This window comes from Vanellus vanellus, assembly GCF_965231255.1.
Source record: "Vanellus vanellus genome assembly, chromosome: 15".
Lineage (NCBI taxonomy): Eukaryota > Metazoa > Chordata > Aves > Charadriiformes > Charadriidae > Vanellus > Vanellus vanellus.
In genome coordinates this window covers 13,103,430-13,131,422 of record NC_138920.1, presented here as the reverse complement: position 1 = coordinate 13,131,422, position 27,993 = coordinate 13,103,430, and the positions used below count along the sequence as shown (strand labels likewise).

Sequence of the window (27,993 nt, the reverse complement as noted above, 5' to 3'; positions counted from 1 at the left end):
AAGGGTACAAGGAGTTTTGTTTTGTTTTTTTTTTAAAAAAAAAAAAAAAAAAAAAAAGGACAGAATGAAGTGTCAGTAAGAAAAGGATGTGAGTTTCTTAACAACATAATGACCAAAAAATGCTGTATTATTTGTTTTAACTGAATGCTGAATAGGCTACTGCATACCCTGTAAAATAAATTAATGAGGACGCAGAACAAGCTTTGCATTTCTGTAGGTTTCCCCTCATGTCTTTGACAACAGCAGCTTAAGACTATAGGGAGGCACAAACACAGCACATCACTTCAACTAATTTCAGCCTCTGTGTTACAAAACCTGTATTATCAGATCAAGTGTTTCCAGAAACTTAAAATGTTTTATAGTGAGAGGTGCTAAGTTTAAACAGAATTTTTATCCAAATTGGAATGGTTTTCAGTGATCAGAGTCCAGCTTGTTAGACCTAACACACAAACTGAAATGTAACTACATCCATGGCAGCTAAAACATTAGCTAGCAAAATAATGGAATTAAGAGTATTTTAAATTTGCCTTTTTTTTTTTCTTTCCTTTTTTTTTTTTTAAACTTCTCCCGATTATAAAAATCAACTCACAATAATCTGTGACACAAAATTAAGTACATCCTTCTAATATCTACATGCATGGACATGGTACATGTGCATACAGGATATGTGCATATATATGGGTCTATTTTCTATATATATAAATAAATATTTATACCACATTTGACTTCTGTTCATCAAATCACTTCACTAAAGCTATGGAGAGAATTTATAGAATGGTATTTCCAATGTAACCATCCTCAGAGTAGATCAAACAGTGCCTGTCACTGGGATATCGCCAGATGGAATACAAAATTCCAACCTCTCAGTTTCTTAAACCAAAGCTTCTATGACGATCTAATTTTGTATAACGAAGAGGAAAAGTGTGGTATAAATCTAAGGTAGCTAGAACAAAATTTACTTCCACTCTCATTTAGGTAATACCCAGTTCTGCATTGCTCAGCAGAGTGTAAATTATGAAGCTATTTCTAATTCACAAAGAAAAGCTGCTTATTTTTATTGCCTGTGGTGAGTTTCAATTTATGTACATGCCAAATAGGAACTATCTTCACGTCAGTCCCACAACAGTATGAGGAACTGTAGATTTAATAAAAATATTTCTCTGTACCATTGCTCAGTAGATGCCACCTTCTTCCACTGACATGGTACATGACCTGCACACACACACCCACCCACACACACACCCCTACAAAGCCTACTAGCCACTCTACTGCTCTCAGAGATGAGGTTCAGAAACCCAACTAAAAGAGACAAGACTTATGCAGAAATAATGATACTTTTACAGAGAAAAATGTTATGTAGCCAACCTCTCCTTGAAAACTTTCCAGGTATGTATGTACATGATTCTCATGACTTTTGTGGGGATAACAAGTGCTAAGAGTAAACAGCAACTAAAGAATACGGAAAAATATGAGAAAAGTTTGGCTATATGGACTATCCCCACTCCCTTAAGAGCTCACAAAAACTTGCCCTTTTTCCTCCCCTCAACGTGAGCCGGCATACACAGAGAGAGGGTGAGCACGAGCAGTCAAGAGGTTGAAAGCAGGGTCTGCAAGTTCCTTCCTACTTGTCTTGGAAGACTGGATTTCCAGTCAACACCAGAGTCTTCTTACTTCTGCTGGTAATAATGGAAACTGGGGGACACCATTTGTTCTAGTCTGTTGAAAACAGGTCACCAGCAGACGGCAGAGGTGCCAGACCTCCTGTGACATTGGGCAGCAGTGACAGATCTGGAAGGCTCTGGATGTGGGATTTCAGCTCCTTGCGGACCTGGGTTACCCGAGCAAGCTTCTGTTTATATTCCTAAGGGAAAGAGACAAGAGAACGAGGATTAAGCACAGGTTAATTAACAGTGCTTTTAGTTAAACCAGGAGTATTTTCCAGGTGAGACCTCTGGGAGAGGGTGGCAAGGTACTGGTTCTTGGAGCAACTGCTGGCATGACTGCACACCCTGTCATCTCCACCCAAATAGTGAATTGCCTGTCCACAAGCTTTGGCATCCCAAAAGCACTAATCCTGCCCAGTGTTACTTTAACAGAAGCTATGTAAAATGCCCCCAAACCTGCACCTACTGGGGCCTGGTAGAGTATTTGAGGAAAGTGTCATTACATAGCTGCTCTATTCTTGTGTTCTTCCCCAGGCTGATGACTTCCATCCACCACCAGAGAAGGAACACTGACAGTGTGGTCCTCAGACACACCTCTGCTGACAAAGGTGGCAGGCCGAGGTACACCAAAGGTATTAGGATTACTGTGCTGCTAAAATTCTCATTTTTTTCAAGCTTGATCAATTTTGAATATTTAGATAATACGATTTTCACTTTCAAATCATTAAATCAAAACCAAGTGTTGGTTGTGAAACGGTGTCTCCTCGATGAGTTGTTAGACAACTCATGATAGCGACCACAGAAGCTGCGCCGTGGCAGGTTAGCAAACAACACAAATGTGTATAATCACTAAATGTAACTCAGAAAGACACATCCACGCTGGATTGAAAGAAAGAAAAATATAGACACTAAAATTTTCAGAATTTTATTTCAAAGGGAGAAAAACAGTAAGTTAAAAATCCCTGAAGAGGAAACTTGCAAGTACTTTTTCCACAAATGAGGTCTGGATTGAACATTAAAACTCCAGTAAGAAATATCTATCCATCTTCAGAAATCTCCACAACCTAAGAGACACCAGATAACATTGACTAGCATTTCATAATGAGAAGACAAAGGAAGAGTTTGGACCCTGAAAATGAAAGAAAGAACTGTTTAGAGGCCATTTAAGAGGAGACCAACACATATCCAAGTTACCTAATACAGAAGGTCAATTAAAGATCGATGTTTATGTAATATTAAAAGTTTTGTGATTCTAAATATTTATGTAACAGTCACAGAATACAGCTATTTAAGTAATAAAAACAGTATCACATAATTTCTTTTGTAGTCTTCAGCCAGCTACGTACAGCATGCTTTTCGTGGCATCTCCAGAATGCCGTAAATAACGAGCTTAAGAAAAGCTGTACACAGAATAGGCTTCCATACAGCCAGTTGTAATATCAACTTATTTTTCATTTCTTAATTACTTGGCAAAGAGAACAGTTTACCAGAAAACAGAAGTTTATCTTTGAAGATCAAATAAAACTAGGCACACATTTAATCAAAGCATCTTTCTAAACAGTTTATAACTTTAATCCAATCTTTCTAACCTTCTCAATGATGGAAATTCTCTTCACCTTCTCCAAATATCAAAGCAGAGCAGTTCCTGCGGGGTTACAAGCAATGAGTTTACACTCTTTGTGCTTCATTACTTTGAATTAAAATAGGGAGAGCAGCAGTCGATTGCAACAACTCAGAATACCCCTATGCCTGGAATGGCTATATAAATATATTCCATAAATTTCCTCCAAGAACCAAATAAGAATGTCCTTTAACAGCCTATTTCAAACTCAAATCCTTTTATGAGGCTCAGTGAGTTAACACGCTGTCATAACCAAACACTTCTGTTAATGTACATGGGATATAGACCGAAATAATCAAGTTCAAACAAAGCTCTAGCAGCTTCATAAACTAAAGTGTACTATTCACAAGCCTAGAGGAGAACAACAACAAAAAAAAAAACAACTCAGGAGAAGATGCACCCATTAATTTAGGATTGCAAGGATTTGTTTTGTTTCAATGGAAGACAAAGAAACCAAATCAAAATAAGAATGCACCCCATATCCCTAGTCACACCATTTTGGGAAATACTTAAATAGGGAAACAAGTCGAGGAAGCCACATTATGGAGACAGAGAACAAAAACAGGAAAAAAAAACCCCAGATTTTTAAGCATGAATAGAGAACAAAAGCAGACAAAGAAGAAAGACATAGAAGTACTGCATTTCAACACTTAACGTACTTCTCCAAGAGAAAGTGGAAGCCAACACTGGGGAAAAAGAGAGAGATGGTAAACAGAGTGCTCTGCTCAAGGCTGGCAGGTCACGATTAACATGAGGCAGGGAGACAGCAGAACGCCAGCTCCTGCACACATGGGATACAGGCAGTAAAAATATTTATTGTATTATTTTATTCCAAATGCTTACAGATAGAAGGTGGAAGAGGCTGAATTCAGAGAGTGTTTTTTTTTTCTCCCCCAGAAGACTGTCTTGAAAAAAAAAAAAAAAAAAAAAGGAAAAAAGTCATAAATCAGGAGTGACGGATATCAAGCCAGGCAAGAAAGGGTAGCACATTCACAAGAATGCCAAATTCTGTCAAGAGTGAGTATCGACAGATTATTTTTTTTGCTGTAGTAACTGTTACTAAAGATAGGGAAGAAATCAAGAAGGGCAAAACTGACAGGACGACCAGGATACGTTACTCCTGGGGGACAATTAGAACTAGGACACTATGGGTTTTTAGCTGAAGACAATTTATGCTACTGTTACAAATGTATTAGATCCAAACAATACTTCTTTCTTGATAAAACTATTTAGGGGAGCAAGAATTTCTCCAATTCTTTGCTTGACACCCCAGCTCTGAAAAAACACACCGACAAATGAAGAACTGCTAAGATGCATGCAAACCGTGCTTCTCTTCTGGTTTTTATGCTATGGCAAACATAAAGACTTAGAAGCAATTCCTCAACACATTAAATCTGGGAACAGGTTGCTGCTGTTACAATTAACAGCTTAAGATGTTTACAAGAATATTGCTCTTAACATATCCCCGTTTTTAGGGATACTCTACATTGAGAGCTACGTGCAGTACTGAGCTACCAGAAATACCTACTTAATGTGAATGGAGACATTTGTACAAAAGAAAAAAAAATAACCAAGTCACCTTGAGAATGACAGCCGTTCAACTTTAAGTTATTCTACCTCACCAGTAGGTTAATGCAGGCATTAACTAGTCCACACAAAAGTTTGTGTTAAATCCATGAGGTCCGAATCCTATCTGTTAAGAAAAAAAACCCACAAAACCAAGAGAAAAAGGCAACAACAGCCCCCAAACCATTACAAACTCAGAAAAACGTCACTAAATTCAGGAATGGAAACATGTTGTAAGGGAGTAATCCAGGAACCAAGATTTCCTAGAAGAGATAAATACTTGCCTGACAGATTTGATACACAACACAGACTATGTTAGTCAACTGCCTGCTGCACGCTTAAACACTCTCCATCTGCTCTGGTACCGAAAGCTTGTGCTGATTCGTGGCAGAGCAGTAAAGGACTCGAGAGACTGGACACCAAAGCTGGGTCAGGGAGTGCTGACTGCACTGAAGCACCTGACAGCCACAGCACACCAAGAACAAGCAATGATCTGAAGAGAGTGTGTCAAAGACACAGCCTGGAGGCAGCCCGTCCCTTCTGGGCGGCTGCGCCTAGAAGCGGAGAATTCTGAAGTCCCTCTGCAACATCAAAGAAACACCTACCAGGGAGATGTATCCTGGATCTTGTTACCTTCATACTAGGTGTAGGGCATGTTTAGTTGGATTTGCCGTTTGTAATATTCAGGAATATACCTCAGCTCCGCTCAGGAATATGCAGAGACATGTAACCCCCTTCCAGGCTCAGGGGCTCTTCTTTTTCCACAAACTGAGTTGTGGTGTATTCTGCAACAGAAGACTCTGGAAGTAGGTTTTATGGAAAGCCATGTTTTCTATTTATCCCCTTTACATGACATGCTTTGAAACTGCATCTTGCAGATTTTTGCATAAGGTTCCTCCATTCTATAAAACTGAAAAAAAATATGAAATGCACTTAAAAGAAACCACTGCTTTCTGAGGTCTTAGTTTGTACTCCGTGTGTCTGGCTAATTGCCTCGCTGCATAGTAAGCTTTCATTAAGATTAATAGTATTTGGATGCTATTTGCTTTTTTAGACAAAATAATGAGATCTTTCCTGTAAGCAGGAGTTGCAGGATGATACAGAAAAAATTGGCACTGTGCCACATGAATGCTTTTGCTAATCAACATTCCCTTTCAGTATGCAGCATTCTATATCCACAGTGGCCGAGTGAATAAGATACTTAGTCCTGGAAACAAACGCAAAATCAGAATTAAACACCATTGAACGAATCAGACAGAAGCGTTTCATTCAAAAGAAGCCTTGCTTGAACATTATAAAACTGACTGTAATCGTCATGACAGGAAATTCATTCTGAGGACTGCTGCACCGCTTGCTTCACCTTGTCGAGTTGCACAGCATGGACTTCATTTTATTTTAGCTTAGAATTTGCACGAGTCACTTCCATTCCTGTTCTGGGTCTGTGATGCTGTAAGTCATCACAGCAGTTGCATCTACTGAAAAACATCTAGTTAAGCATTAATGAGACTATAGAAAGTGAATAGGAAGAGCAGCCAGTCTCAGTTTTGGTATGCTGTAGCTTGAACCAGGTGTATGAAAACGAAAGACCACAGAAGTCAAGAGAAAAACCCGCACCAGAGGCTCGACAGAAATTTGAAAAGAGCATGTAGTGAAGTGAAAGGACTGACAGTAACATGTTTATATAGCCATGTAAAATCTCTATTTAAAAACATTCAATATACAACACTAATATAGCAGGTTGATTAGGTATTCCTTAGATTGTGCTGCTTGCCACTACCTATGTACTTTTAAAACATACTCATTAAAACACGTTAGAATATGAATGTCCCAATGACAGCATAGTTATGAGAAATGATCAATATGAAGGGTGTTGGGAGAACATTACCAAAAATGAAAAGCTTTCCAAAGCAAGGACAGTCAAGCTCCTGCTCAGTGAGTATGTGAACGGCACACGTAAGCCCTCGTCTTACATCCTAATGGAATATTCACACACAGCACTTCACAATTAGAACAGTAAGGGGTTTTTTTTTTTGATTTGTTGGTTTTGGACACCCCTCACCCAAAAGGTTTCTTTATTATCTTATAAAGGATGGATTATTAATTAGTATTTCTGGTTTATATACACCTAGAGGACAATGGAACATTTTTTTAGCGTAGATAATTTGTTAGGTAACTTCTAAAAAAACCTACCATTTGATCTCAATTCTGTGCTCCAGAACAGATCTGTATAGAAGATCCCCAGTTTACATGCTACATAAGCATTCACTCCCCTCCTGCCTTTTGGCCTTTTCAAAAGCAGTTCAAAATTCCCCTTCTCCGAGGCAAAGTGTTTCAAGTGTATCAGCACTTTTCTCCTGCCTTCAAACCCACCTCTTTTCACATTCTCTCAAGTGTCAGGTTTGAATAAACCCAGTTTTAAAACCATGTTCTATCCTGTATTGCATGCTGTATAAGCATAAATCAATCTTCCCCACATGCTGGTGGAAGGCACTGGTCAGCACACCAAGCAGAATTACTAACAATTTAATTGGAGGGGGAGGTGGGAAAGAACAGCTTTCTTCACACCAGTTATAATCATCCAAACCTCACAGAAAGCAAATTTTAAAGACACTGTCTGCAAAACAGACATGAGTTTGCCTTGTAAAGAAACCCTACAGTCCTAGAAATAAAAGTAGTCTTGGTCAAAAGAAGGCAGCTGACAAACCTTCACACAAAATCAAGAGAAAAGAACTGGAAACAAAACGTGAATTACCCATAAACTTGCATATTTCCATGCAAATTCAACCTAACACAAGTGAGAGATTATACACATTTAAGGCGTGACCCAGAGTCCAAAGCCCAGTTTGTCTGGACACTTGCTGGACTAGGACACATGTGCCACCTTGCAGAAGACCCGCATCTGCTCTGGTGCAGTTAGGCAGCTGCAGAAGCCTGGCAGCAAGGTGGCCCTCCCCTCTTTGCAGGGTTAACCAGCGCAAACCCAGCACGGCACTGAAACGGCCTCTTGGCAAAGCAGCCACAAACCCGCAGAGGAGAGTGTAGAAAAGCCTACAGCCGCACAGCACTTCCTCGGTGGCCTGACCTCCTGACTGCAGGAGCGTGTGTTTTAGCGCCAAGTGGACAGAATATTCTCCAGTACCTGGCAGAACTCAAAAGCAGAGTTGCAGTCAGCATGGCAAATGCTTTGAGGGGTTCTTAACAGCCACACAGTCAATTTGCCCCTGCAAGAAGTCAGACAACAGAGAGGGAAATGGTTTTCATTTCAGCAGTTGCAGTGCATCAGAACCTACCTCACAAGGAAAGTGAAAACAAATGCCATTGGGAAACCAGTTTTCCTTATTTTGCAGCAGCACTAAACCAACAATCCTGAGTTTTTATACAACACATCCGAAAGATGCAGTCCAGAAATCAGAGCTTCAATGATATATTTCCTTACAGAGCTTCAGTTCATTCTCATACCTTAAATTTGTTCACAGTCTTGCACTTTTAGATTTGACAAGGCTTCCTTCTTTTGTGGTATCATCCATCACACTTGCCAGAGATGGCATTTATGCTCTTGGCAAAATTACATGCTCTGAAACCATAACTTGTCTCCTTGCTCTTCTCTTTACTGAGAACAACTTTAAGTTGTCCAACAGAAGAGTTGGCAACAGAGGCCTCTGCAGAGCATTTCTCCAGCTGCTGGAGATGCCTCCTCATCTATCAGCCTTTGCAATGTTTAAAAGCTCCCTCAGAAATGGCCCGGGCCGCCACTGTACAATGGCAACGAAACCTGGCTTCATTTGCAACATACTCTTCCCACGAAGTGCAAACGACCTTCATGAGATAAATCAACATTTAGGGGGCAAGCAAACAGCTACATAGTCATGTCTCTTCAAGCATCTTAATGCTTTTGATTGCTAAGCAAAAGAGTAATTATAAACTGGTTCACTTCAGTAAAATGCATAAAAACATTATATATTAATAGTGGATTATTTCTATTGGCTTTTATTTTTTAGTATGATTTCATTTGCAGTACTACTATAATTATGAATGCCTACAAGTACTTACAGAGTGACAGGGAACTGCTGGAGCGAGTCCAGCGAAGGGCAACTAAGATGATTAAGGGCTTGGAGCATCTCCCTTATGAGGAAAGGCTGAGAGAGCTGGGACTCTTTAGCCTGGAGAAGAGAAGGCTGAGGGGAGACCTTATTATGGCATACAAGTATCTGAGGGGTGGGTTGAAGGAGGATGGAGCCAGGCTCTTTTCATTGGTTCCAAGTGACAGGACGAGGGGCAATGGGCACAAGTTAGAACACAGGAAGTTCCGTTCAAATACACGGAAACAGTTCTTTACGGTGAGGGTGACAGAGCACTGGAACAGGCTGCCCAGGGAGGTTGTGGAGTCCCCTTCCCTGGAGATTTTCAAGACCCGCCTGGATGCAGTCCTGAGTAATGTGCTCTAGGCAATCCTGCTTTAGCAGGAGAGTTGGACTAGATGATCTCTAGAGGTCCCTTCCAACTCTGATGATTCTGTGATTCTGTGAGTGAATAAATTATACTTTTGCATTGTGCAAAGAAACACAGCTGTTGCGTCGAGCCATACACCACACAGCAGAACCAGATTCCCCGCAATGTTAGTTTATTGTATCACTATGAAACAGCCTTCCTTTTTGTCCCACACCCAAAGGCACGACTGGCTCACAGCTGGAAATACTGATGTACAGTTAGTCACTTTTTGCTGTGTTAATCAGCAGTTCAGTTTTATGGACCTGAGCATGACACACTTTGCCTGGATGTTCCTGTTGGGAATCTTCTTGCCCTGCCCAGGGTGTAGAGCAGAAGACCTCCCTGCGCTGTCTAGTTCCCATAACCATCACCGTGTGGATGCGTGTGAACTACCGACATTCTTGTTTCCTGGCAGAAAAACTAAAACTTCATCTCTTGTTCCCTGCCTAAACTACTGAAATTAATATACCACAACCCAAGAATTCTTGTCTGTGAGGAAAGCAGCAGCCAACAGCTATGTGCAACAAAAACCTCAGCAGTGGAAGCAACACAGCAATAAATTGCATATTAACCCGCTGAACTAAATCATATTTCAAGAAAATGTGTCGTGCCGGGCAGTCCAGAAAACCTTAAGTGAGATTGTACTTCATCCTTCAGAGATGCGTTATCGAAGAGGGTTTGCAAATTCATACAGGCACAGCTTTAACACCTTATTAAAGGTGCCTTGAAGCCATGAATATTAAAAACCACTAACATCTAAAAACCCCCACAGCTCTCAGCAGGTTTCTAAGTCACAATTTTTCAGGTGCAGTCAACAATCAGAAAAATTCCCCTAAACTGGATCTTAAATACAGTATGTTCTTTATATTTATACATATCTGCACATATACAAACGCACAGATATGTTTGTGTGTATGCACACATACCCCCACATACTATAGTATGTATATATAGTACAATGTGTATGTTGATCACATCTCCTTTTATAAAGGCAGGTACAGAAGGTATTTGGTGGGCGTGGGGAAGAACTCAGCATGACTGACTGCAAAACAAAAATTCTGAATGCACATTCTCCTCTCTATTTTTTTTTCCTCTTCTTCCCATTAAAATACCCCAACTCCACCTACTCCAAATTTTCTATTGTCAGTACTTATTTTGGATACCCATAAAGCTTCCACACAATTTGCCATTTTCTAGCACTACTTTCACTTGGTTCTTCTAGTCCCATCTATTTAGTTGACTTCCTTTTATAGTCACCTGGTACACCAACATGGAAATGTTCTCCTGGATATCTCCCCCCCTACATTTCAGTTTTACACAAATTGATTCCCTGATTTTTTATTTTTCTTTTTACTTGCTTGACATGCATTCACAAAGAGAACACCGACTTCAAAAGACAATCCTTCCCCTTGAAGTTCTGCAGACTCAGGTGCTGAAGGACAAAAAACCTCCCCAGCTGACTGTACTCTGTAATTGTAGTAGGGACAGTGATGGCCAAAAATAACACAAATCAGAGAACTTTCACTGGAAGTACACATGTGAGACACGAAGACACCTTATCTTGTTCTTATATAAATACCAGTTCTTGTTTCTATGCCTGTTTGAAAATGGATTTTTTTCCTAACACCTATTCTCAAAGTCTAGGCTGATTCTGATCCAGTCTAGGCTGCGGAAGATCATACAGCAGCTGCAGTATCAAGCCCACAACTTCTGACTGAGATGAAACAACATTTAAAGAGAAATTCAGTGTTCAGATGTTGAACAAAAGTATTCCTCTTACCCTTCAGTAAGTTCACCTAAGGAATATTTACCATTAACAATATATGCCATGGTATAGGCTGTTTAGCATCAGCTTTGGTTCAGCTGGTTTTGCTCTGCAGCCAATTGCCAGAATTAAGTGAATTCTACCTTTTCCTTCCAAGCACTCTTAGACTACAATCAAATTATCACAATTCCCCTGACTCCCCCCCCAAATAGAGTAATCCTAATTATTACTCTTTCAACTCTTTCAATTGCTACCCTAAAAGCTGAGTTTGTCCATATTTTATGATCTTCAGGCTCTGTGCCAGGCTTTTTTCCTTCAAATTACCAGTGCTCCTTAGCACCACATTGTTTCAATCCCCACTCACGCCAGTCTTTATCAATGCTGAAGTGTAATTTATTGTCCAAGACCACCTTTCTCAGCATATGGTCCCTTAATTAAATAGCTTTTCTGCAAATGATGACAAGAGCTTTGTGTTGCAAGGTTTTGACATTGAAAGTATTTTGAGCATTAGCCCACTAGACATAAATACACTGAGTTTATGTATATGTTTAGAGAATTTCCTGTGTTTCATGAGGGACAGTATTAATAGGATTAGTAAACAACTGTAGCTCTTTAGACTGCAAAAGCTGCTTTTCAAACGGTGTAGATTAGCTACTTTCATTACTATCATAGTGAAAGACTTTGCTTTGCGAGTAAACAAAATACAAGACAAATCCAGAGTGATTTCCAAATCAGACATTTCCATATCTTCAAATAAAGCCCTAAGCCACATTACTACCAGAAGCCCCTTTCCCCAGCTAACAGCCTTGGCTGGCTTAGGATAGTGAAGTAAACAATCCATCTTCTATCTAAAAATGCCATCTCATCTGAGAGTCAGGAAACTTACTTCACACGAGGAATAAAAAAACAAACCAAACTTACAGTCAATAGTACCAAAGATATCTTGAGAGCAAAGCATACAATGAGAAGATACGTAAAATTAGATTGTTTAAAGTTATTTTCTTATTTCAGTCTTTGCTTGAGTAAATGTTTTGTTTTCTAATACATTCTTAATTGCTACAAGAATTTCAGATCCTTCTATTAAAATGCTTATTAGCACTACAAAGAAAAATCCAGGCTTATCAATAACATTACTGTAAGAACATCAAAGACGCAAGCAAAACTGATGAGCAGATATAGCCTGCCATATCTGTAACCAACATCTTCCACTATTTATTAACCCTCTACAACTCAAGAACAATGGAATGCTTTAATCAGGCAATCTCCCTCAGCTAAAATTTGAGATTTGACATGAGTATGAATTGTGCTTTCATGTTAAGTAAGGATTAAAGAATGGCATTTCCTGCAACTCATTTTAGACTTCTACAGTACTAAGGCCATCTTGTTTTGTCCAAATGACAAAGATACTAAATCGCTGTTTAGGTTAGCAATATCATTCTTTAGTTACCAACATATTAAAGAATGTGTTTACACTTAACAGTGGGCAAGCAACCTGTTCTGTTGCCATCAAAAGGATTATTCCTATTAACAAAGTACCTCAGCCAGTGAACCACTTAATTTTCACAATTATATTTCTGCCTCTGCCAGAGTTACAATTTTCAAGCAACATTCTTTACCAAAAGGCTATTTTCCAAAACAACAACCCCCCCAATTGTCGCAACATTTCAGCTACTGCATTAAAAATCTTAATTTAAAGTTGTCATTGTGAATTTCTTAATTTCACAGTCTTAAACTAACGCAAATTTATGGATTGTTCTGGGCTTTTAAAAACATTGCTCTGCAGCATTTTGCTATCTATTTCTTGCCCTTTCTTAAAAAGTAAGCAACAATATGACTATCATTTATATATTTTTATGTATATACACACACATACATGTTTCTACTAGACAGGTGTCCTTTTTTCAACAGGGAAAATAGAACTAACCCAAGACTCCCACTCATATTCAGCCAATAAATCAGGTGCCAAACAGTGCCTTTTAATAACTCAGTCATAAGACAAACATTATGCTTGAAAAAAAATCAAGCAAAACAAGCTATCAGAATTATTAACTCTCCACTCTAATTCTGAATGCAGCATCAGCACTTGTTTGGCTCATTTGGAAAAAAACGTTGCTCTGGAAAAGCAACATGTTCACAGTCACAAGGCATTGAGAAACTCTAGTATAAACACACATGACAAAGAAAACATTCAAAATGAAATTTACCTCAGAACAATGTTGCCTAGCTGTGAGAGGATTAGGTTTGTCATGACAGTAAACAGAGCCTGCAATTGCTACAGCACAGTCTCCTTCCAGAAGATTTTGTCCTCTACAGCAACTCATGTCCCACCCAGCAACAGCTGTTCATAATAACCAGCAGCCGACAGTGTAGAGGAAGCCCTTAATGTGCCGCCAAGGGGCAGTTTAACAGATGGCAGAGTGACATACAACCACAATCATTAATTAAACTTCCACACTAGTCCCAAGATGCGGTGCTGAAAGAACTTCCTCCGAGAAAACATTTCAGAGAAACGCCTGGCTGTCGCAGCCCCTGCACTCGCTCTAGGAGGTGCAGCTGGTGCTCGGGTCCAGACAGCATTGTCACATTTTAGAGCATCCTGCCCTCCTCGATCGAGGGAGCTACTGCAGGAAATGCAAGTCATCCTCTTTTGGTATCAGCCCAATTTACACTCCATCACAGAAGCTATAGGTAAGAGTAAGTTAAAGGATGGAGACCAGAAGATCTTGTTTAAACTGCATCCTTTCATCAAATAAAGACGGGGAAGGTGGATGAGAGGCACCCAACCACAAGGAAAAGAATAACAAAACCCAACTAATTAAAAAAAACCCAGCTAGTTATGGCAAAGGGAGGTTGATTTTTTGGAAATGGGGATTTCATAAAAAAAATAGGGTAAGTCTGAAGAAACTTTGTTAGGTGAGCCTATTTTTCCTTAAGAAGTACAGAGTTCTTGGCCTTCCATGACCAAGTGTATTAAAACATCCTAGATTGAACATCAGAACAGATTTGCCTTCTCCAGGCTTTTTGTACCGCTTTCTTACCCTTGTTTTACTCCAAATGTAAAAAGAACACCTAGAATCATCTCCCTTGAGAGAAACACATAGATTAGGAGTCAGGTAGGAGCATTTGGTGAGACAATCAGCTTGCCAGCACCGGTAGAATCAGTACTCACTTCTAGCTTCTTCTCTTTCTCTGTCAATACATCCTTCTGATTTTGGGTGTACTCGATCAGCATGCGCGCCAGCTGGCGTCGGTCCTCCAGCTCTGCTGCCAGCCGGCCATTGTACTCTGCTAGTAACAGGCATGCTTCGTCCACAGTCTTCGAAAGCCGTTCAGCTGCCTCTTTGTCTACATGCAAAAGTGACAGGTAATTTAGAGGACAAAGTTTAAAACTTTCATCTTTGACAGAAGGGCTACAATTCACCAACGACATGCGCAATAACATTACATTCATAAATACGTTTCTGGCTTGACAGGAAAATAAGAGTTCTTATCACAGAGGATATAAAGGAAATAGGCAGGACTAACAACCCAAGAATGGTGGTTTTTTAGACACTGACATGATTGACTAAATTTTGTCCTTGCAGAGATGGGGTGGGAGTGGGGCTAAATCTATTAAGGTAGCCTCTATAAACAGGTTAATTAAACTAAAAGTTTAGGCTGCACTTTCAGAATTCAGTTAAACAAAAGGGGTGATTTTCACATTTAAACACAGTGTGTACTTTTAAATTCCTCTTTTCTCTGAATAACTCCTAATGTATCAGTACAAGTAAACATACAAATTGCACACTAGTCTTCACAGTTGGACACTGTAAGAGTATATTATAAAGGACTCAATAAGTGACAGTTCATAATGAACTCTAAATTAAAACTACTTCCAGGAACAAGAGTCAAATCAGTTCAACATTTAAATGCTTCTATTAAGATTACTTTTCAAATACAATAGCAAAAGTCTGTTTAAACAAAGACTGACAAACTAATGGGCGTAGTGAGTTTCCTTTTCCATAGCAATAAAGGAGTATGTTTGTACTCAGCACAATCTGATAAAACTCAAAAACATCCAACAGTCAAGGTGTCAAAATCAAACACACCCATTTGAGAACTCTGGCCCTATTTCCTTTAAATTCTTGCAAAATGCTGTTGATGCTCTCCAAGTACAAAAGCCTTGGTCTAAGCCAAAAAATGGAAGCAGCTATGAAGTTTCATCATCAATTTTACTCCATAGGATTGCTATTTATTACCCAACAGCTACAAAATAAGGACATGAAAGGAGGAATTCACTCCACTACACCTTGTGATTATTTAAAGAAAAAGACTTTGATTTCTAAGTTATTCTTTGGACCCATGTTCGTTCATCTTCCAGTTTCATACCTGTAATTTTCTCCAGTAATGAAACATCTTGAACTTCCTGAGGCAGGGAGGCAATTTTTTGCCGCACTGTTGCATCTCCTGATGCTGCGTTTTCCAGGTCTTGTAGGGCTTTGATCAAATCTTCGGTCTACAAGACAAGTTAGCTAACATCAAAACCACGTAACTTTTATGCCACGTCCTGCAGACGTGGCCACTGCATCTGAGGTCACTTACCTTTGAAAGCAACCATTTTTGGAATATATTCTTCAAGTAATTTTTAAAATGTTGCTTCCTAACACAGGGAGTATTCACTAAGGTTATAACATCCCAGTGTTTAGGAACTTACACATAATTACAGTAGGATCATCATTTCAAGACTCTACAGTGGAAAACTACTCATTCCAATGAAGAGAACTGATCACTTAAGACAAAGCTGAGAAGTACATGAGCTTTGTGTTGCATCAAATTTGGACTCTTAGCTTTTAGCTGAGCATCCCTGACACTTGCTCTTAGACTAGAAGGAGTTTATGTGCACCTTTTGTTCTATTCCAAAGGTGCATTCTGACATAGCAAAAAAACACCAAAACAACACCAAACCCAAACTTGTATGAGTCCAAACAAAACCGCGTCAGATTTCCATTGTTACATGATTTAGAATTTTGTAACTGGTTATCGACCATAAATTTTGATGACGATGAAAGCTATCCCTGTTAAAGCAAACTTTTAATGGCCCCGAATTTGCAAAGCCATTGCTATCCTCACTTAGCTCAACTGCATCTTTGGTAGCACACTGCAATCTGCAATTAAACTGGACTCCATTGTATCAACTTCGTCTCAACTTCAGCTCTCAGCTGGTTTTAGTGCATTAAGGAAAAATGTGTCAGTTTAAATGAATACACTCAAAACATATCCTATCTTTAAAAGGATATGGATGAGGATAGCCTTAAGAGGACTTCCCCTGACATATCAGATTTCCTCCCCACTCAAAAAAATAAAAAAAGCAGATAGACAGATTCCCTGAACAGGACAAAAAAAAAAAGAAAAAAGTATTGCTTCTTTGTTCTGCAAAACACTGAAGTTTTAATGGGAGGTTTTCGAAACCGGAACACCAGCCATGTAAATACCACCACTGATGTTTAAACTACATTTCAGTTGATTGAAAACTAAGAAAAAACACTGAAAAATTTAAAATAAATATTTTAATCTGAAAAATAAAGAAGTCCATTACCTAATATTTACTGCTTCTTTGCAAACTGCTAATGATTTCCAACAGTAACAAACAAAATGCTTATCATCAAAAGAAACCCTAAGTTGCAAGGCATCTGGAGGTAAAAACAATAAAAAAATTTCACTTATTTCCTTGACAACTGTTATTTATTTTTATTTTTCAATGTTTACACTCTACCAGATGGATGGTGTATTTTTTTATCCTTTTCAAATAGACAATAGTTTAACATATGTTCATTTTGTAGCCTTTTCATTCCTATTTCCACAGCACTAATGCATCAGCCTCAAAACAGAGTCTTCAAAACTGGATTTCCTAACCAACTCCATACAAATCTATCAAAGGTTGATCTTTTTAACATACACGTGGAGAGAGATGTCCTACAAAAAAAATAATTAACTATGTTACAGCTTTGGGGTTGAGAGATTACGTACAGAGCTTAGAAAGAATTTAAAATATGGTCTGTTCTTCTAGCAGTCCTTTGAGATTCTTTACTGGCAGTACTATTCAGACCTTGGTTTAGACTACCTGAAATCACGCAGAAGTGGCACAGTGTTTCAATATGAAGAAAGAATCTGTTCCATTTCACATGGACTTCTCAACCCCCAACTGAATTTCTCCATTAAAAGTATTTTACTTGTTGGTAGCTCCACCTTGTGGCTCTACCACACAGGAGGTGCCTTTCAGAACAACCCCCTCTCCCAACCCATCCCACATACCAGCAATGGCCCAGCACTGGGGTCTTGTGGTGAGTAGCTCCCAGGGTAATCATCATCTTCCTCCTCTTGTATTTGCTGAAAAGTCCGCTTTAAAGACTTCTTCTCTTCTGCAACTAAAGACACATATAAGCAATTCATTTGGATGCCAGATCTGCTCATGTTACCTAACTCTACTGAAAAAAAATATGATCAGATGCTCTGATGATTAAGCTCTTTAATGAGAAGGAGGACCACAGTTGGACTATAATGTTGGCATCATATTCCAAACACTCAAATGCAAAACAGCAATAAAAGGTTGATTTTGCCCACACACGTATCTCTGTACATGCAAGTACAAGGATACAGTCTTCCTATTTGCACTACACACTGTATACATGTTTGTGCCTCCCACACTGAAAGTAGGAAAGGCAAGTAAACATCCTATTTGTCAATAAATGGCAGGTCTTCAATCCTGCTCAGATTCTCTGGCTAGTACCATGTATGCAGGTAGGGCTTTCTACCAGCAGAAAGGAAGCATCTATGCTAGGATACATGTGGACAGAAGAATTTCAGGTTATCTTTTTGGCACGTGCTCACTGTGGTCCCACAATCAACTAAATAGCTGCTCGTTATTCAACCTTCCACTCTTCCATCAAAATAAAGACTTCAGGACAGCTCTGTGAAACTAAAACTCTAAGATTTGACAGCAACAACAGCAATGGGCAGAGCATGAACAGACCTCCAAGCAGGTAACCCCGAACACTTCAGAAATAAGGATTTCATAAAGCAAGACAGTGTTGGTTAAATGAACCTTAGCGTAGCATACCTTAGCTTTGAAAGGGAAGAGACAGTTTATTTAATGAGTCAGAAGTCCTAATGCAGCCTTTGATCCAGTCACAGAGCCCTCAGAAGAAGACAGATCATTATTCAGACTTGCCACCAAAATTAATAAGAGCCAGGGCAATTTGTAAGAAAGCTTTGGGCACAGTCTTGAGAACATCTCTTCAATAGAATCAAGTCTTGCTGAAATAATCATGGAGTTCAAGGGAAAGAGTCTGTATATACTTGCATTCACAGGAAAATCCAAGATCACTCTTGATTTAAAATTAAATCAGTCTGCCCAATTCTAATGAGGAAGCAAACGGAAAGGTCTGTCCTTAAATGCAGAATTTTGCCTGCCTTGACAGGTGAGACACATGACTGAAAAAACTTTATATTAATGGAGAGAAATTCAGAGGTGCTGTACATCCTGCTTGTGTAGGAAAAAGCAGAAAAATCTTTGAGGTAGATAGAAATGCATTTCTGTTAGAGAACAGATTTACTCAACAGAAGGCAAAGTAGCAGAGAAAACAGTTACCCTAAACCAAATGATTTTTTGATGAGAGCAAAGCTATGTAGGATAGAAAAAGGTGCAGTCTAAGTTTTGTATGTATACAACTGATGTATAGAGTGCTTGTTAATTTGACTCCAAGCAAGTAAGATACCAGATCAATAAGAAAAACAGCTGCTGTCCACTGATGTTTGCAGAAGACAAAAGTTCAGATGAACAGGAGATGTGCAGATGACAAAATGGCCAAAGAGAGCATTTACAGTTACATAGCCCAATACAATGTGCCATCAGTATTTATCACTTGTGTGTACTTATCATAAAGTAATTAACCAACAAAGGATAAAAGCAAGATAATCAACAGAAGAATGCATGACGACAGTGTGCACAGAAGCAAAAAAAAAAAAACAAAAATGAGACTTGGGATTCAAATTGCTGAAGAGCTATTCCTGCTGTGTTGCCAACTGGTCTACCACAAGACACGGTATTATGCTTGCTTACTACTCTAACACAGAGGATTCGGAATTGAATTTTCCATCCGAACAAGTAGGTGCATGAACATCTGCAGTCCTAAGTACCAGTTTCTAGCTGGTGTACCTGAAGACAGGCGATTCCCTGAGATATGAACGGCAGCTGATGGCAAAGTGGCCTGTAGACAAAGGATCTCAGACAAAGCAGTCAACTTTGAAATAGCATGTTGGGCATGAGAAGCATGACATAAATGCGGATTGTTGCACTTTTTTCCTTGGCATTGGTAAACAGGGGCAGCAGATGACCTCACTGAAGAACCCCAGAAACACCATCTCCATTTCAGCAAAATAGAAAAAAAACCCCATGCTTAATTTTCAAACTCAAGAGCTTATAGTGGAAAAGGACCCCTGAAAGAGAAGGGGAAGCCAGGCATAAAATATAACACACCCTGCCTCAGTAGCTTTCAAAATCTGTTAGCCAGAAGTAATTTAACTATTGCAGTCTACACTTCTGAAAAAGCCAGTCGAATCCAACAAGAGAAGAGGAAAGCAAGCATTAAGAGAGCCTAAAACTGATCAGAATTCAACAATGATATGTAATACACATCTGAAACAATCAACATTTCCATGTAGAATACGGACAGCTTCTTCCAGGAAAATCAAGAGCCCACACTTGACACGGACATAAAGAAGAGAAACCACTACTACAGACAAAGTCAGCTTTTCTGCTTCACTGGGGTCTTCTTCACAGCTCAGAAATTGAACTAGCCCCTAAAAGTCTTCAAAGAGCAATGCACTTCATTTCTCCACAATGACAGAAAATTACTGTCATAACAGTTTTGCAGTGAAACCCCATGTTGTTGTTATCTTGCTGTTGCAGTATCCAGAGATACTTGTAAAGGTATTTCTCCACCAACTTTTCAGTCTTCCAACCATCTCCAGTGGCTTGAGGAAGCTTACAGAGTCAGAGACCTTAGTGACAAAGTATGAGTTTTTCCCGTAAGCTGGCGACATGGGAGATCTTATCTAGGGCGCTCACCTTTTTGTTCTCATCTCTCGACTACTGTTTTTAGAGGTAAACAGACTTCTTTGATTTGACTCCAGGCTCATATGCACCGTAAAAAGAAACCAACTGTGGAATCTGTATACACACATTCAAAAGGATAACTAGGAGTTTAAAACTTTCCTGTTAGTAACAGTGGGTTTATGGGTTGGTTTGTTTTGGTTTTTTTAATCTCAAAGCAATATAAAATTATTATTTTATCTCATGAGGACTCGGTTATGTTCATCTCCTCATTCAAGAAGCAGCCACACCAAATGGTAAGGAACTCCCCAGGTAGATAATGCATTTCACTGGAGGGAACTACATAAAGCGTTCAGATTTTTAAAAAAAACAAATAATCCTTAATTCACACAAGGATTTATCAGTCTCAGCACCACTACATCATGTACCTTTTCTGAGACTTAAGTATACAGTTATATGACAAGTTGTATGAGCAGAAACTTCTGCCTACAGGGAAACATGCAAGAAAACCCCATTTAAGAGCTTCTGTAGTTCTAGAATAACAGGCAAACTCATAAAACAGGGGGTTCTACTTCTGAAGTTCTATAGTTTACTATGTTTACTTGAAAGGCAGACCAGTTGCATTAAAGTGGGTTTTTTATGTGTTGGCAGGTCTATCACCCTCAATCAGTGTAACAAAAAATAAGCCTCCCAAAACTATAAGTAAACTTTTGTAGGCTTTAGGTTCCAAGTACCAGGGGTTTAGCAACTTGTGCAAGGCCCATGTAAACTTGTAAGAAAGACACTTTTGGAAAGTGATTTAAGACAAAACATTGACTACAACAACAAAAATTAGACAGCTTTCCTAAAGAAAACAGAAGACCATCACAGAACAATCAGAAAGAAGACGACATCACAGAAACCCAATGGACCGGTCTATCTTCCAACTGTTCTAACCCTTAGATTCTTTGGCGGTAGGTTACCCATGACTGTTTAAGTTCTCATCACAACATACATTTGTTGGTAGCCTCTCCTAGGTGAAGCATAACTGGAGTTGACCTGCTCCAAAATGATATCTAGTCCTGTCCCCGGGTGCCTTTATTTCAGTTATTCTTGGAAGCACCCCTGCCTGCTCTCCTCTCTGATGTTTTTCTCCATATTTTAATATGGGTCTGACTTCCTGTTGCAGAATTTGCAATACAAAGACAACCAGAGCGGATGAGTAGCAGTTCAGTTCTGTATTACAGTGTGACATTCCTACATCAGTGCACATACAAGGACTTCCTTCAACTGCTTATTACAAAGACAATGAAAAAGTCTCAGCTATATTGGTTATATTACCTACAGAATTTGACATCAAACCTCTACAGACCTAGTTTTCCCAGACTTTAAGATAAATGGGTGGTTCTTCTTACTGCTTGTAAAAAGAAATATGCTAATAAAAATAAGATTAATGGGAAAGCAAGTGCAAGCTTAACAAATACATTTAGAGTTAAAACAACGTAAGAAAGATATCAACATTCAAAAGGTCATTTCCATGTATATGTACATTTCCTTAAGGAATCTGAAAGGCTAAAATATGGTAGTAAGCTGCACCACTGAGGAAGTAAAAAACAGGGAATATCATGCTTAGAAAGGTCTGGTATTCTTTCCCCTCCACCTCTCTGAAGGGAAAGCTTCATTTTTTGTGCAAGCAATTCTGTTCCATGGCAGGAACTTACCAGGTGCCACCAACTGAATTGCTACACCTTTACCCAAGGCCTTGCGACTAATGAAACAAGAAATAAGCTGCACCATTGAAATGTGCACCAATAAGCTTTAAAGATATTTTTTCTCACTGATGCAGGACTTTGCTTTTTTTTTTGGTAAGTTTCACAACTCTAAGGGTAAGTGACACTCTGCAACCCAAGCAGATCCATCCTGTTCAGAAAGCAGCACCTACCAGCCCAGGAATTTAAGACGCTGCAATATGAAAAAGCCATAAGACTTGTTGCTGTACCTTGGGCTGAAGAAAAGAATACTCATTACCACAGCACCAGGTACCCTTACGGAGCTTCAAAATTTTGTTTTAATGGCCCAACCTTTTACCAGTCTAAAAATACTAATACTACCTATTTCTCAGCTGTGTCTACCTTGGGTACACACAAAACCAGGAAGTCAGAATGGTTTTGGAGGAGCTGCGTTTTCCACTTTTATGATAAATGATATATCTGTAAAATGTGATGTATTCTTGTCCATCTCACCTATGTTCACCTGCTTGAAAATGGAATAGAGTAACAACAACAAAGCCTTCTGCAACATCAGTAGTCACCCACCACAAACTGGACAAACACCAATTTATCTTAGAAATCCATAAAAACCTCATGTGCAACTAGCTCTTACCACGAAGAATCTAATTTGAAAACAAGCCAGTCAAAACAAGGAGAAAAACTCAGAAAAACTGATGACGTTTTCAAATTTATTTTTAATTTAATTTAAAGATCTCAATTTGGATCAAAGGGTCAGCTCTCTTCCTTCAATGGCCGATGTCTGTTTGTTTGCCTGTGACCCTGATACTGAATCCAGATCTGGAACACAGTTCTCGTCCATCACTGAGTCCAGGCTGGGACTGCCCCAGTGCCAGCTGGTGACATGATTGTCATCTCAGGAGCTTGATACAGTTTTGTATATTTTTCATTATTTCTTTTTATTTTATTATTAATATTTCATTAAAGTAGTTTAATTCCTTCTAAACTCATAAGTCTCTTTTTCCTCCACTGCCTCTCTCTTTGAAGAAGGGTAGAGGGGAGCATCTGTCGGCCCCATCTGGGGTCCCTCAGGTCCCCAGTAGTGGATTTTGGCCTAAACCACGACAACAATGAACTGACAAGGCAGCAGCAATATTCACAGTTATGAAAAGGCCTGAACTCTTCTAACAAATAAAAGATGCTACATTGGTATCTCCAATTACCCAGACAAAAACTAAGTTTTTGGCAAGTGAAGATGCGCACACAGCAGTTCTTAAAACTGTATTTCTTCATTCTGTTTCCCACAGACAAAGGTCTGTTACACTTAGGAAGGGTTTGATTTTGTATAAACATTTTTTAAGTTGAGAAAATAACAGTAGCAGAACTGACTCATAGCACCAGCCAAAGGGAGGATGACACTGAGCAACAGTTACCAAGTCACCAGGAAATCAAAGCTGTATTTCTTGGACACACAGTATCACTTTGTTTAGATTAAAAATTAAACTTGCGAAACACTTATCTAGGTACCCAAAATTAACAATTTCAAATCAGTTAAACAGTTCAACAGGAAATCAGGCATGTAAATTCTATTCTTTCATGGCAAAGAGGTGTCTTATGCATTGCACCCAGACAACAGAAAAACCCCAATATGAGCTATTTCATGTAGCCACTGTACACCTTTCATTGTTCCCCTCTCCCACCCCTCAGAGCAGAGACTCCCTCTGTCCTTCCTAATACAGAAGGGACAACCCCTTCAGTCAGGTCAGTTGGCCTCCCAGCATCTGGGGAAAAAATGGCAATACCTTCTGAATGTCATACTTAAATTACAGTAAGATGGAAGACCTCTGTTGTAAGCTGCTAAAGCACCCATCCAGTAATCTCACCTGAAGGAGCACGTTAAAACACACAAAACTACAGCCATAAGCGTATGTCTTCATATTAATTCTGTACTAACTACCAACTCCACAGACGTATCTTGCTTGTGTTTGCCACTTAAGAATGGCATAGAGCACTTTATTAACAACTAAGACAACTCTCTCACAAAGTATCACACCTCTGTAGAGAACAGAGCAAAATTTAGTCAAAGCAGTAATGTGATTTTAGCTAATTTGAAGACACTGACACTTCCTTTAGCTGCAAAGTGGACAAATATTCCCCTGACAGCAACACACTGGATTTTTAATGACTTCCACCTTCCATAGGTTAGGCGTCCTACTGCTCCTCTCTTTTCATTACAGTACTACCAGTCAAATATTTTCAGATGCTACAGAAGAGGCAGTATCTGCTAAAGCAATATAAAAGCACCTTAAACGCAAGAAACTTATTACTCGGTTTCTCACATCCTTCTCATGCAATAATAAGGTTATAACCGTGATGTTCTAATGATATTAAATGATGCAAAGTTATTGTTTTCCCCAAATGACATCAGCTGGTATAAGAAAAAAAGAGACCAGACAAGCTTCTGGGTATATATTCCAGCCTTCGGTTATTAAAAGTTAAAATAAAATATAGTAACTATGCAAAATTAAAAAAATAATATGAGAATGACAGCACTAACAATATTGAATAAACCATTATAATGACCCAGATAATCACTCACAGAGCTGTAGAGTAGGACAATTTTAACTCGCAGGGTGGACGCAACAGTTCCTTGCACCCTACTTACTTGCCTCTATATCAAAAGGCAGCACTGGAGTATTCTGTCTGCGTGAGCAGAAGCAGAAATTACCTTAAGCCAGCCACAAGTCACAAGGCAACACACTTTCAAACTGGAACTGCGAGTTTAATGAAAATCAGACTTCTCTCAAGTCAATCCCAAAGAACCTCCATGACCAGCTCCAGCAACAAATCAACTACAGGGGCCCAGAGCTCAACTACTCACAGTACTTTCAGTGAAACACATACCAATTTAAAAAAAAAAAAAACAAAAAACAAAAAAAAACAACAAAAACAAAGCAAAGCATACAAAAGCAATACGCATTTACCTTTAGTTTGAGGACTATTGGAGTCTTCCATAGAAAGTTTCAGCTGCTGTATGAACTCACTGCCATACACACTTCTTTCTTGCCAGATGTTAAGCAATCGTTCCAAGGGCTTTTTGCAGCCCTCATCTGCTTCTCTGTTCAAAGATTAGAAATTATAGTTCAGGTGAAAAACATTCCTTATGTTTTAAGAGAGCATCTTCCAAACTAGCAGCTGCAACCATTAATATTTGCACATTTGGAGAGAATCTTTCTCATATTGTCTGAGACAAACTGTGCGAAACACATTTGTGGCCAATTTTCCCCTTTTATTGGGATGAAAGATTGCCTGGAAGTACCCCACATTCCCACCTCAAAGTAAGGGCAGGAAAAGTTTTGAAGGAAAAATCTTGCTATCATTCTGAATTTGTAAGAAGAGCTATAAAATATCCCCAAGTTGACATGTTTACAATTCAGAGTATTAACGTTAAACAGTTGTTTCAGACAATATCATCCCAATTAAAAAGCAGGTTGCTTGGATCATTAGGCACTTAAATGTACTCATACAGAGCACTGAAAGTTAGACAGCCATCCAGAACAGCATACCACTAAACACACAGAACATTAAAGTTGTTTAGTCAAGATAATAGGAATTATTATGCTATTTAGTGAATTAACTAAATGATAGTCCATTTTTGATAGAATAGGAGCTGCATCACTTCTTCCCTTTTACGTATGAAATTCTTCCTTCCTCTAGCAAGCAGACTAATGATCAGATAACCATTAAAACAAGTAACATAAAAAGAAACTGCTCAAACCAGAAGACTGATGAGAATCCAGTGACACGAAATATCAGCTCTTTTAAAGTCTTCTGACAACAGGGAAGAGCCATTCATTATGTGGCTTTAATAAACACGTGCAACTATTCAATTTCACTACCCATGAACAGATCCGCAAGATATTTTGGTAACAATTAAAATAAAGTATGTAGGGGTTGCATGCAGAGAACAAATGTGTAAAGCTGCGAGGGGCTGATTCACATACAAACAAGTTTCCTCAAAGAGAAATATTAACACTAAACAGATCCTAGCCACAAAGTAGTCAGAATCCAATCTCTACTACAGAGAGGATACGGGCATCCCTGAGACTTTAAAAAAAACAAACACAAACCCCAACAAAAATCCAGTTGAATCCAACTTTGTATAACAAGAATGAAAATCTCTAGAGAGAAAAGTTGAAGAAATACGTAACACAGCAACATACCTGGCAACATGAGAAAAAGCATCCACAAGAACAGATTCAAATTCCCTAGTAAATTCAGGACCTTTCCTCTTACTGTTCTGGATGACATCATTTGCTAAATATAGGAAAGTAAGTTTCCTACTCGATTTTGCTGGGAAAGGGAAATAAAAGAAGAAAGAAAGAAAGAAGAAAAAGAGTTTGCATTTATTTCTCATTTCTTTCATCTGGAATCATTAACATGGCTTTCAAAGTTGCTCATAGCCTTTTAGCCTAAAAACAAAGTTCAAAATAATTCCATCTTACCAAGGCAAATCAGAGGCCTTCAAGTCAAATAATTCTTGATCTCCTTACTTCTGTTGGGCTTTTTTCTAACTAATTTATAAAACAAACGTAAGCTTAATACTTTTTGCACACAGTGACACATGAACTCTGAGGAAAGCCATGTAAGAAATAAACTTTAAACACATGATTAAAATGAGCTGTGCTAAACTACCAGCAAATTAATGTAACAATGGACTTATTTTTCATTAATTAACTTAAGGAAAAAAACTCGGTATAGAACCGCTCAATTCAGAACAGAGTGACATTGCAGGAGAAAGCTATTGTGGAGACTCAAATCTTTTTCCAGACAATGCTGTGCCAAAGCAACATATAATTTCTTCCATATACCATAACTTTTCCCATCTTGACACCATCAGCTTCTGTTTTACTATGGCCATAGTCAGCAGGAGACAGTTCTCCGGAGTGCAATAGCCACAAATATGCACGCATGAGACAGAAAAAAACGTTTATTCCCACAGCAGGCCAAACTCAGATCTTTCAAAAATTCATACTTAATATACTCTAGTGATCGCATGAAAGATACTCCAGCTAGGACTTCATCAGCATCATCTGCTCCAAGGGGCTAACACTGCTGGCTGCCCAGGATGAGAAAGGTGACACTGGCTGGTTTCACAGCTGCCCCTGGGGACAGGGCATCAACAGTGACACTGGCAGGCTCCCTGACTTCATTATGAAGCAATTTGAGAAGTTACCAGCACTTAGGAAGGCAAACCTTAGTTAAGTTAATCTGCAAGGAAAAAAAAGCACAAAATATTTCTGGATGATACCACCAAACCTTTTTCATCGATCTCTACAATCACTTTTACTTTGCTTTATCTCCTAATCCGTTAGTGCCGTTCTGTAATGGATAAATAGCACGAATCCCAACCCAAAATTTATAAAAGCAAGATCTAAAAGCCAAGCAGCCAACAAAGCACTTCACAGTGAACTTGAGCACACCCAGGGGAAAACGGTCAGTACTTGTCTGGTTTGCATCCAATCTGCCTGGCCCAGCAAAGCAGCCTGGCTGAGCATCCTCTCCCCTCTCAATTAATACTCCACTGTTTTAACCAACGTTTCTATCCTACTACGTCTTCCTAAACACCACCTTTAACCGCACGCACCAAAATACGCGCACCCCACGTACTTGTGCGCGATATTCCCCAGGAAGTTTAACAAATAACCACGACAGCAGGAGAGCGGCGCCCAGGCTCCCCTTAAACCGCCCCGCCCCTCCCGCCTGACAGGGCCTTCCCCGCGCCGACCCCAAAGGCTCAGAGACCGCCGTGAGGGAAGAACCGGCCCCTCGTACCTTTGCGGAGCTCCCGGTGCCAGACGGAGACGATGGGCCCTGCGTGCTTGCGGTGGTGGATGAGCCACAGGGAGAGCGTCTGCACGCTCTGCTGGGAGTTGCTCAGCTCCGACAGCTTCTTCTCCAGCGCCGACTCCGAGAAGGAAGACATGGCGGCGGGCCGGCCCGCGCCGGGCCTGCTCCGCCCGCGGGGGAGGGCGCGACGCAGCCTCACCGACAACAACCCGCCACCGCCGCCACAAGATGGCCGCCCGACC

The 27,993-nt window shown here is 39.5% G+C and overlaps 1 protein-coding gene across 1 annotated transcript; it reads right to left on the bottom strand.

The window, feature by feature from the left end:
• Positions 1-43: 43 nt before the first annotated feature.
• On the bottom strand, positions 44-27,893 carry RPRD1B (regulation of nuclear pre-mRNA domain containing 1B). The gene is made up of 7 exons (XM_082491040.1): positions 27,737-27,893; positions 26,125-26,254; positions 24,886-25,019; positions 17,396-17,508; positions 15,473-15,599; positions 14,274-14,449; positions 44-1,861 (listed from the first exon to the last, which is right to left on the bottom strand). Exons 1-7 carry the CDS (start codon positions 27,885-27,887, stop codon positions 1,712-1,714), a joined length of 981 nt encoding a protein of 326 aa, XP_082347166.1. The 5' UTR covers positions 27,888-27,893; the 3' UTR covers positions 44-1,711.
• Positions 27,894-27,993: the final 100 nt, after the last annotated feature.

Excerpts from the sequence above, each read along its gene's own strand:
- RPRD1B (XM_082491040.1), bottom strand. The coding sequence starts at position 27,887 with ATGTCTTCCTTCTCGGAGTCGGCGCTGGAGAAGAAGCTGTCGGAGCTG. Across the intron at positions 15,600-17,395 it reads CCAGTGCTGGGCCATTGCTG|ACCGAAGATTTGATCAAAGC; the intron begins GTATGTGGGATG and ends CTTGTCTTGTAG. Across the intron at positions 1,862-14,273 it reads AGAAAGAGAAGAAGCTAGAA|GAATATAAACAGAAGCTTGC; the intron begins GTGAGTACTGAT and ends TCTTTCCCTTAG.